This window comes from Coregonus lavaretus, assembly GCF_964263955.1.
Source record: "Coregonus lavaretus genome assembly, chromosome: 11".
NCBI lineage: Eukaryota > Metazoa > Chordata > Actinopteri > Salmoniformes > Salmonidae > Coregonus > Coregonus lavaretus.
Genome location: NC_139998.1, coordinates 50212510 through 50223613, shown reverse-complemented (window position 1 = coordinate 50223613; position 11104 = coordinate 50212510). Strand labels below are relative to the sequence as shown.

Here is an 11104-nt window from a genome sequence, read left to right as displayed (position 1 = left end):
ACAAGTTGAGCAGATTGACTGTTCTTCAAGGTTCAGTATGAGTACATAAACACGGAGAGAGACTGACTGATCAGTCTATGGCTGGAAGAACTGATTGAATGGGTTTATTTTGGGGCCCATCACTCACCAATTGCCTATTGTAGAGTTTGAATGGAACGGTGACATGGATGATTGTGATTCACCTGCCCACTCAGGTAAAGAGAGGAGTAGGGGTTTGTCTAGAGCGCCCAAAGGAAGGAGGTAGCAGTGAAGATGCACGAGCAGACACTGTTATGGTCCTGTAGAGCATGGCGCTTGCAACGCCAGTGTTGTGGGTTCGATTCCCGCGGGGGACCGTTAGAAAAAGTATAGAAACGTATGCACTCACTACTGTAATTGCTCTGGATAAGAGCGTCTACTAAAATGTAAAAATGTAAAATGTTATGCCGTCCTCGAGAGGGATATACACACGGAGACTGAAGAGGAAGGCACATCATGAATCATGCTTTGTTGCACTGTATGGGGTGGGTAGTTCAGAACAAGGTGTGGTACAGTTTATCTGGGCTATAGGTCTGGATGGTTTGCTAAGCAAGCAATATTTCACAGTGCCTCTATCATAGTTTGATTAAATCCAAAGCATTTGCTTAATTAATAATCAAAATGAACAATAACTATCCCCATAATACATATAGGGCTCTTTCATTTTCTGCAAAACATATAATTTGCTTGTATAGTCAATTGCTACAGATAAATCCACTTATCTGTGTCGGTTTGTTCAGCCATTAGGCTCACTGTACTTGTTTGTGTTCGTCAGTGAATGGCGCTCATATGGCGCCCCTAGCGGTATAGCGTTTACCATGCATCAAACTCAAGAGCGCTCTTCTCTTTTCGTCTATCGTTTTCCACCTGCTTGGGTGAGCGAGCTCACGAGAGAGTGTCATGTACAAGTCCACGACTCGATTGAAATGAGAGGCAAACGACGGAATAGTGTGGCATTTCAAACAAGATTACCTAAACTATGGAACTCATCACATGTAAGTAAAAGCAATTGCTCTCAACTGTTGTATCTGTTTTCATCATCAATAGAGGATTTATCTTTTCTATTCTGAATGATGAATGAATTGTCAAATGTCAATCGGTGATTTTAGAATATACTTTGGTCTTTAAACAACAATTTAAATAAAATAACTTCTGTAATGGTACTGATATTTTTTTTTGTTTTATCAGGGTAACCTAATGTGTCAAAATGATTCAGTTGATTGGCTATGTGTCAATCTAAAACGTATATTTATGTATTCTATACACTTTTAACCATGTAATATAAGACCACTACTTCTTGAAAACGTATATGATCGGCTGCTTGCATATTTGCCAACATCGTATGATTGTCAAGGCTATGATGTATTTGACTTGCAGAAGAGAGAATTGTTCTTTGTGTACTTAGGAATATATAGCTGAACAAAAACAATGAACTCCGAATTTCTTATTCTCTGTGGAAAAAACTGGGCATCAATATTTTGCAGAGCTGAAAATAATAAAACCTTTGATTTATCTAGTCTTTGTAGCATGTATTACTCATCATGGATGCATAATGCATCAGCTTTTCTCCCTCAATGTCAGTTGCCTTTAGACCTGTGTGACAATGACCTATTTTCTAGAAAACCTATGTCCATTATCATCTGACTCTTCTGTCTATCTCTTGTAGGACAGAGAAAACCCAGACCTGTCCTGCATCTGGGCTGGATTATGTTGTCATTAATCAAGACTATTAAATTGTATTTTAGCTGACGCCATAAAATAATTAAGTAATATGAAATCCCAAAAATATCTGACTTAGACAGTATACAACAACAAGCCTGGAGAGATGGTCCTTCCTGATAAGAGCTCCAGGACCTCAGGGCCCAAAACGGCATCCAGGAAACGGCCCCAGAGTCTCCCCTCCCCGGCACTGTGCTGCGCCTGTGGCCTGTGCATTACGCTGGCGGGCATCAACATCACCCTGGTGGGGACCTTCGCTTTCAAGTCCTTCATCCCCACCAGCAACCCACCCATCGTCATCGGGCCCCTCCTCCTACTGGTGGCCCTGTCCTTTTTCGGGGCGTGCTGTGTGTATGGGCGGCGGCCACCGACCCACAATGCCGGCAAGGCCAAGGGGGGCGAGAGCTGGGGTCGGATGCGGATGGGGGCCGGTGTCACATTTGAGATGGAGACGAGCGAACACACTCTGCAGGACACCACCACTGTGCAGCTCAGTCCCATCAACTCTCCGAGCTCCTCCCACAAGTCTAGTAACTCCGCCCACGGGGATACCCCTGCAGTAGGGGCCTGTGAGGATGGCCCCGCCCCCAGGGCAAATGATATCGCCAGCTCAGAGACCTATGATATAGATGTGACACCTGATGACCAGCTCTTGACCTCTGAGGACCAGGTCTTGACCTCTGAGGACCATGTCTTGACCTCTGAGGACAAGGTCTTGACCTCTGAGGACCAGGTCTTGACCTCTGAGGACCATGTATTGACCTCTGAGGACAAGGTCTTGACTGCTGATATTGATGATAAGGGGAGCATACAGATGACGGCACTACACAAGCCTTGCCCAACGTAGCATGGCTGTCTACTGGCTATTACGTAAACTGGTACTATATACCCCTCTGGTACTATAAACTGGTACTATATACCCCTCTGCAGTGGTGGAAAAAGTACCACATTTTCATACTTCAGTAAAAGTAAAGATACCTTAATAGAAAATTACTCAAGTTAAAGTGAAAGTCACCCAGTAAAATACTACTTGAGTAAAAGTCTAAAAGTATTTGGTTATAAACATACCTAAGTATCAAAAGTAAATGTAATTGCTAAAATATACTTAAGTATCAAAAGTAAAAGGATACATTATTTCAAATTCCTTATATAAAGCAAACCAGACGGCATCATTTATTTGTTGTTTTTATATTTACGGATAGACAGGGGCACGATCCAACACAGACATCATTTACATAATTTCCTGTCCTGTTAAGCATTCAAAATGTAATGAGTACTTTTGGGTGTCAGGGAAAATGCATGGAGTAAAAAGTACATAATTATCTTTAGTAATGTAGTGAAGTAAAAGTAAGGTTGTCAAAAATATAAATAGTAAAGTACAGATACCCCTAAAAACTACTTAAGTACTTTACACCACTGCCCATCTGGTACTCTAAATTGTTACTATATACCCCTCTGGTACTATAAACTGGTACTACATACCCCTCTGGTACTATAAACTGGTACTTTATACTTCTCTGTGGCCACTGGAGTCTCCGGTCAACCTGGAACTTTTCAGGCTCATTGGCAGGAATAGACCAGACCATTATAAAAGTGATGAATGTAAAAGGTGATGAAATGAATGTTTGAAATACAAAACAAATCAATGTGCTACTGTGCCTGTTTTTAAATCACTGTTACAGCACATATTCAAATGTAACCTTGTCCACAGGCATAATTGCTACCACATATAGAGAGCTGGATGGAGGACGAGATTAATTATATCGTGGAACGAGGTGTTGACTAGATTATCTCAGATATTATAAGAGCAGGCTCTGTCAGTCAGTCTCAATGTAAGTTAATGGCTTCGTCCCAAATGGCACCCTATTCCCTACATAGTGCACTACTTTTGACCAGGGCCCATAGGGAGTGCACTATAAAGGAAATAGGGTGCCATTTGAAATGCAAACAATTTGAGAAAAGATGAAGAAGAGGAGAACTAAGCCTTTAGATTGGTGTAGATTGGTCTCCCTGTCTGGCTGTCTGGCTGAGCCCAGTCATCAATATTAGAATAAATCTTGTTAATCTTGTTGGATGACTCAGGTGGTTTACTCAGATCTGGGGACTGTGGGGGGGGATGCGGGCTTCATTTACAGCCAAACCCCCTTTAGTGAGGATGTAGCTCATATGAAGGACAGGTAAAGCCCACATGCAGTCTTTGCAATTGTATTTTTAAATCATCACTATGTCTAATAAATCACTGTGTTTATTTAATTAAAATAACTCAGATCCCATTGTGACGTCATGGGCCAAAAGTTCCATCCCACCTGAACAGCCTGAAATCCCAGGCATTTTCAAACAGTGTTTACACAAAAATCATTTTTACAATTTCATCGTGTTATTTCGACCTCATAATATGGAAATATAATTTAACTGCACTGCCCCTTTAAAGCTTTTAAAGCGATAGTTCACCCAAATAACAAAATTACATGTACTTTCCTTACATGCTGACTACACTGGCCATACACGTGCGGCCGTGTGCGCCATCGCAAGCATTTCAATTTTGTTAATCCACAACAAACAAAATCATGACACGCAGGTTAAAATACCAAAACCAATTGTGAACCAACAATATAAATTTGGGGGTATGTCGAAACACACATGAAACATTCATGGACATTTAGCTAGCTTGCATTGGGTTGTTATTTTACCCTGAAATGCATACAGTCCTTTTTTTTTTTTTTTACTGTTGTCAATTTAAGTCTTGTCTTTAAGATACATTGATTATTATAGGCCTATGTGTGAAATTGGTTTCAATATAGTTTAGCTGTAGTTTCCATTGTCAGATGGCAGCCAACTGTCTGGTGAAGGAAGGGCACCTAAAACTGTCCTCCTAAAACTGCTTATAACACAAACTCTGTATGTGATATATCGAAATTCTAACAACAACAGTGGATATGAAAGATGACGCCGTTTTGAGAGCTTCGATCCAACTTTGTTATTTTTATACCAGAGGAAATGCCAGCGTTACAGGCAGGAGAGGGGGAGTCCTGGCGAGATTAAGGCGAAGGGAATACCTACCACCTCTTCCCTCAATTCTATTGGCCAATCTATACTTGATAATAAGATGGATGACCTCCGATCGCGGAGTTGCTACCAACAGGACTCTCGTAACTGCAATATTCTCTGCTTTTCTGAAACAAGGACTTAAAATGGTTCACTCAAACGCGTACAGTCGTAAAGAAGGTGCGACAGCGCCTCTTCCCCCTCAGGAAGTTGAAAAGGTTTGGCATGGGTCCTCAAATCCTCAAAAAGTTATACAGCTGCAACATTGAGAGCATATTGATGGCTGCATCAATGCTTGATAAGGCAACAGCAACGGCCACGATTGTATGGCGCTACAGAGGGTGGTGAGGACAGCCCAGTACATCACTTGGGCCGAGCTCCCTGCCATCCAGGACCTCTTTATCAGGTGGTGTCAAAAGAAGGCCCGGAAAATCGTTAAAGTCTCTAGCCACCCATGCCATAGACTGTTTTCTCTGCTTCCGCACGGCAAGCGGTACCGGTGCATCAAGTCTGACACCAACAGGCTCCTGAACAGCTTCTATCCCCATGCCATAAGACTGCTAAATAGCTAACAGAATGGCTACATGGACTATCTTTTATTTTATTTTTATACTGTCTCTATGCATACTCCCAGGACTCTACATACGCACACACACTGACACTCCAACACATTACATGCACACACATTTATTCTGACTCTACACACACACACACTCACATACACGCTCACATACAATCATAATTTACGCTGCTGCTACTCTGTTTTATCAAAGATCCTGATGCCTGTCACTCCAGTATCCCTGCATATTGTAAATATGGTATTAGAACTGACCCTGTATATAGCTTCTTGCTTTCTCCTGTTCTTCTTATTTCTTATTTTTATTTGTCATGTTTTTGTTCTACCTTATGTTATTTTTAGTGCTACATTGATATTGATTACTGCATTGTTGGGTTTGGAGCTTGCGAGATAGACATTTCACTGTACTTGTGCATGTGACATTAAAAATGGAAACCTGAATAAACGTATTTAGGAAAAGTCAAAGACAGGGGGACATGACTAAGAAAATGGCAGAGTAATTAAAATGCTAAATTCATATGACCTCAAAATTATGCTCTCGGCGCTTTTAGTGTTGATCCACAGATACAAGGCGAAACGTAATTCGTTTTAGTTAGATATCTATGATTAATCTCTCCTCATTCATCTTTCAAATACCCATGTGGGTTTGTATGCTCCTGAAAACCAATGAGTAGATGGGAGAGGTGGGACTTGCATCGTGCCAAGCGTCTCAAACATACTATAAAAGGGACAACTTAGTATCTTCAGCAAAGTAAGGTTCCCTAAGTCATGAAAGCTGGTGACTCATTGACTAGCTGTCTTTCACATGGAAACTGTGCCTGTATCCCAAATTGCACCCTATTCCCTATGTAGTGTAATACTTTTGACCAGGGCTCTGGTCAAAAGTAGTGCACTATTTAGGGAATAGGGTGCCATTTGGGATGTGACCTGTGACTGCTGTCATTTTATTTGGTTCTTTTGTACGACTACAAGTGTTGCATTGTAATATTAATGTATAGTACAGCATAAACATATATCTGTCCTTTGTATTTTATTCTTATATGCTAGGATGAAGGAAAGATGTTGCAAAAGAGGACTTTTGACGAACTTGAAAGTAATGCTCTGTAACTGTTTGTGCAATGAAAGTGATATGTATAATTGTAAAAAAAAAGAAAAAAAAAGATGTGTTAATCTGAAAAATGTACATACATAAAGATAATAATGTTTGCACCTGTCGCGACTTCCGCCGAGGCTGCCTCCCCTCCTTGTTCGGGCAGGTTTCGGCGGTCGTCGATCCATTTATCATCACTCCACTTGTCTTGTCTAATTACACACCTGGTCCTTATCCCCATTTAGTCATTGTATAAGTGTTCCCTCTGCTTCCTTGTCTGTGTGGGTGATTGTTTGTAGTGAGCTGTGTGTAGCTCGGTTGAGCTACCCTTTCCTTGTTGTTGCCAGAATAGAGATTTCCCCTGTGCCTGAGTTTTGTTGTTGCATGCTTGCGCAACTGTTTATCGACGGAATAAACTCTTTGGATGCGTATTACTCTCCTGCGCCTGACTCCTTCTATCACACGCATCACATAATCACCCACCCGCTATGGAGAAGAGCGCATCCAGCCACCTACACCCCAGAACCAGAAGGCAAGTCGTCCAGGTCCTGAGGCAGCAAAGCATCCCCAAACCATCACACCACCACCACCATGCTTGACCTTTGGTATGATGTTCTTACTGTGGAATACAGTGTTTGGTTTTCGCCAGGCATAATGGGACCCATCTCGTCCAAAAAGTTGACTCAAGTTTGCCAAAAAGCACCTGGATGATCATCAAGACTCTTGGAAGAACGTTCTATGGACATATGATTCAAAAGTATAACTTTTTGGACGACATGGTTCCAGGAATGCCTGGCGAAAACCAAACTCTGCATTCCACAGTAAGAACATCATACCAAAGGTCAAGCATGGTGGTGGTGGTGTGATGGTTTGGGGATGCTTTGCTGCCTCAGGACCTGGACGACTTGCCTTAATAGAAGGAACCATGAATTCTGCTCTGTATCAGATAATTCTACAGGAGAATGTCAGACCATCCGTCTGTGAGCTGAAGCTGAAGCGCAGCTGGGTCATGCAGCAAGACAATGATCCAAAACACACAATCAAGTCTACATGAAAATTGCTAAAAAGCAACAAATTGGAAGTTTTGGAATGGCCTAGTCAAAGTCCAGACCTAATCCCAATTGAGATGTGGTGGCAGGACTTGAAACGAGCAGTTCATGCTTGAAAACCCACACGTCACTGAGTTAAAGCAGTTCTGCATGGAAGAGTGGGCCAAAATTCCTCCACAGCGACGTGAGAGACTGATCAACAACTAAAGGAAGCATTTGGTTGGAGTCATTGCAGCTCCCCGGTGGCACAACCAGTTATTGAGTGTAAGGGGGCAATTACTTTTTCACACAGGGGAATTGGGTGTTGCATAACTTTGTTTATGAAATAAATATGTAATTGTTGTGTTATTTGTTCACTTATGTTCCCTTTATCTAATATTAGGTTTTGGTTGAAGATCTGATAACATTCAGTATCACAAATATGCAAAAGTAGAGAAAATTGGAAAGGAGGCTAATACTTTTTCATAGCACTGTATGTCACCAAGTCCCTGCGTCAGGGGTATATACCTCAGTTTTCCAGTCCTTTGTGAACGAGGTGTTTCGGGACATGCTTGGTCGCGGTGTAGTGGTCTACATCGATGACATGCTGGTGTATTCCGCTACTCGCACAGAGCATGTGTCCCTGGTTCGCAAGGTGCTGGCCCGACTGTTGGAGAATTACCTTTATGCTAAGGCAGAGAAGTGTATGCTTTTACAGCGGTCCATCTCTTTCCTTGGATACCGCATTTCCACCTCAGGGGTGGCGATGGAGGGAGATCGCATTTCAACCGTGCGTAATTGGCCGACTCCAACCACGGTTAAGGAGGTGCAGTGATTCCTTGGCTTTGCCAACTACTATCGAAGGTTTAGTCGGGGCTTGGCAAGGTCGCAGCTCCCATCACATCCCTGTTGAAGGGTGCGCCGTCCCGGCTCCGCTGGTCTGCTGAGGCAGAATTGGCCTTCAGGAGACTGCAGGGTCTGTTCACCTCAGCTCCGGTACTAGCCCACCCCGATCCATCACTACCGTTTGTAGTGGAGGTGGATGCGTCTGAGGTAGGGATGGGCGCTGTCCTATCCCAACGCTCGGGCATGCCACCCAAGCTCCGCCCCTGTGCCTTCTTCTCGAAGAAGCTCAGCCCGGCCGGGCAGAACTACGACGTTGGTGATCGGGAGCTGTTGGCTGTTGTCCGAGCTTTGACCATGTGGAGGCATTGGCTCGAAGGGGCGAAACACCCTTTCCTCGTCTGGACGGACCACCGTAACCTGGAGTACGTCCGGGCAGCGAGGATGCTGAATCCTCACCAGGCCAGGTGGGCCCTATTCTTCACCCGGTTTGATTTTACACTGTCATACATTCTGGGTACGAAGAACGTGAAGGCAGACGCACTGTCCCGGCTGTATGACACAGAGGAGAGGCCCAAAGACTACACTCCCATACTCCCGGCCTCCTGCATTGTGGCGCCGGTAGTATGGGCGATGGACGCGGGCATTATGCACAGATCCATCTCCGCCGCAGTGTCCAGCTGGGCTGCAGTACGTGCCTGCTCTTATCCATGATCTTCTGGGCACACACACGTCACCCTCCTCTGGCCACCCAGGTATCGGTCGTACAGTGCGCTGCCTGAGCAGAAAGTACTGGTGGCCTACCTTGGCTAAGGACGTGAGGGTGTACGTCTCCTCCTGCTCGGTGTGCGCCCAGAGTAAGGCACCTAGGCACCTCCCAGCGGGTAAGCTTCAACCGTTACCAGTTCCACAACGACCATGGTCTCACCTTAGCATTGATTTTCTGACTGATCTTTCCCTCTCCCAAGGTAACACCACCATCCTGGTCATTGTGGACCACTTCTTAAAGTCCTGCCGCCTCATTCCTCTGTCCGGTCTCCCCTCGGCCCTGCAGACTGCGGAGGCCCTGTTTACTCACGTCTTCCGGCACTACGGGGTACCAGAGGATAGTGTCTGACCGAGGTCCCCAGTTCACGTCCAAGGTCTGGAAGGCGTTCATGGAACGTCTGGGGGTCTCGGTCAGCCTGACCTCTGGGTTCCACCCCGAGAGTAATGGGCAGGTGGAACGGGTAAATCAGGACGTGGGTAGGTTCCTGCGGTCCTACTGCCAGGACCGGCCGGGGGAGTGGTCAGTGTTCTTGCCATGGGTAGAATATGCCCAGAACTCTCTCCACCACTCCTCCACTAACCTAACGCCTTTCCAGTGTGTTCTAGGTTAACAACCAGTTCTGGCACCGTGGCACCAGAGCCAGACCGAGGCTCCTGCGGTGGATGACTGGTTTCGGCGCGCGGAGGAGACATGGGATGCTGCCCACGTTCACCTCCAATGTGCCGTGCGTTGTCAGAAGGCCAACGCTGACCGCCACCGCAATGAGGTATTAACCCCTCGTTTCATGTGTCTTTCCTCAGGCCGGTGGTAGCTGGTCCGCTCCAGGAGTCTGAGGTGCGGGAGGTCCCTCCACCTCCTCTGGACATCGAGGGGGCCTCGGCGTACTCGGTCCGTTCCATCCTGGATTTGAGGCGTCGGGTGGGGGGCCTTCAGTACCTCGTGGAGTGGGAGGGGTACATTCCGGAGGAACGGTGCTGGGTCCCGGTGAGGGATATCCTCGATCCCTCCATGTTACGAGATTTCCACCGTCGCCATCCGGCTCGCCCTGGGGGGGGGGGTCACGACTTCCGCCAAGGCTGCCTCCCCTCCTTGTTTCGGCGGTCGTCGTCACCGGCTTACTAGCTGCTGCCGATCGATTTATCATCACTCCACTTGTCTTGTCTAATTAATAACACACACCTGGTCCTTATCCCCATTTAGTCATTGTATAAGTGTTCCCTCTGCTTCCTTGTCTCTGTGGGTGATTGTTTGTAGTGAGCTGTGTGTAGCTCGGTTGAGCTACCCTTTCCTTGTTGTTGCCAGGGTAGAGATTTCCCCTGTGCCTGAGTTTTGTTGTTGCATGCTTGCGCAACTGTTCATCGACGGAATAAACTCTTTGGATGCGTATTACTCTCCTGCGCCCTCTATCACATGCATCACAGCACCCTAAAAAACTGACACATGCATCACAGCACCCTAAAAACTATCACATGCATCACAGCACCCTAAAAAACTGACTCTGCTATGTGGAAAAGTGTATAGGTCAGATACAGTATACTGGAGGACAAACATTCTGGGAGTCTAAATTAGCTAGCCTCGTGTACCAGACTTCCTCCCCGTAGCCTGGAAACGAGGTTAGCATGTAGCTTACACCAGACTTCCTCCCCATAGCCTGGGAATGAGGTTAACATGTATCTTACACCAGACTTCCTTCCCGTAGCCTGGGAACGAGGTTAACATGTAGCTTACACCAGACTTCCTTCCCGTAGCCTGGGAACGAGGTTAATATGTAGCTTACACCAGACTTCCTCCTGGTAGCCTGGGGACGAGGTTAACATGTAGTGTACACCAGACTTCCTCCCCGTAGCCTGGGGACAAGGTTAAAGGTCATGAACAGTCAAAAGCATGTTTATCATGAAATTGGATGACATTTGAAGGAAACCAGATCAAAGAATGATGACCAAAGTATGAAAAATGACTTGCTTCTTCATTGAAAAAGTTCGAAAATAAAGTTCCTCGTCCCCTCCCCCATGTCA

The 11104-nt window shown here is 45.4% G+C and overlaps 1 protein-coding gene across 1 annotated transcript; it reads left to right on the top strand.

Moving 5' to 3' along the window:
• The first annotated feature begins 35 nt into the window (after positions 1–35).
• On the top strand, positions 36–6952 carry LOC311137084 (transmembrane protein 275-like). The gene has a single exon (XM_084171417.1). It carries the CDS (start codon positions 1844–1846, stop codon positions 2582–2584), a length of 741 nt encoding a protein of 246 aa, XP_084027543.1. The 5' UTR covers positions 36–1843; the 3' UTR covers positions 2585–6952.
• The last annotated feature ends 4152 nt before the right edge of the window (positions 6953–11104 follow it).

Bases quoted from the DNA above. Each gene is read 5' to 3' on its own strand.
- LOC311137084 (XM_084171417.1), top strand. From the start codon at position 1,844: ATGGTCCTTCCTGATAAGAGCTCCAGGACCTCAGGGCCCAAAACGGCA.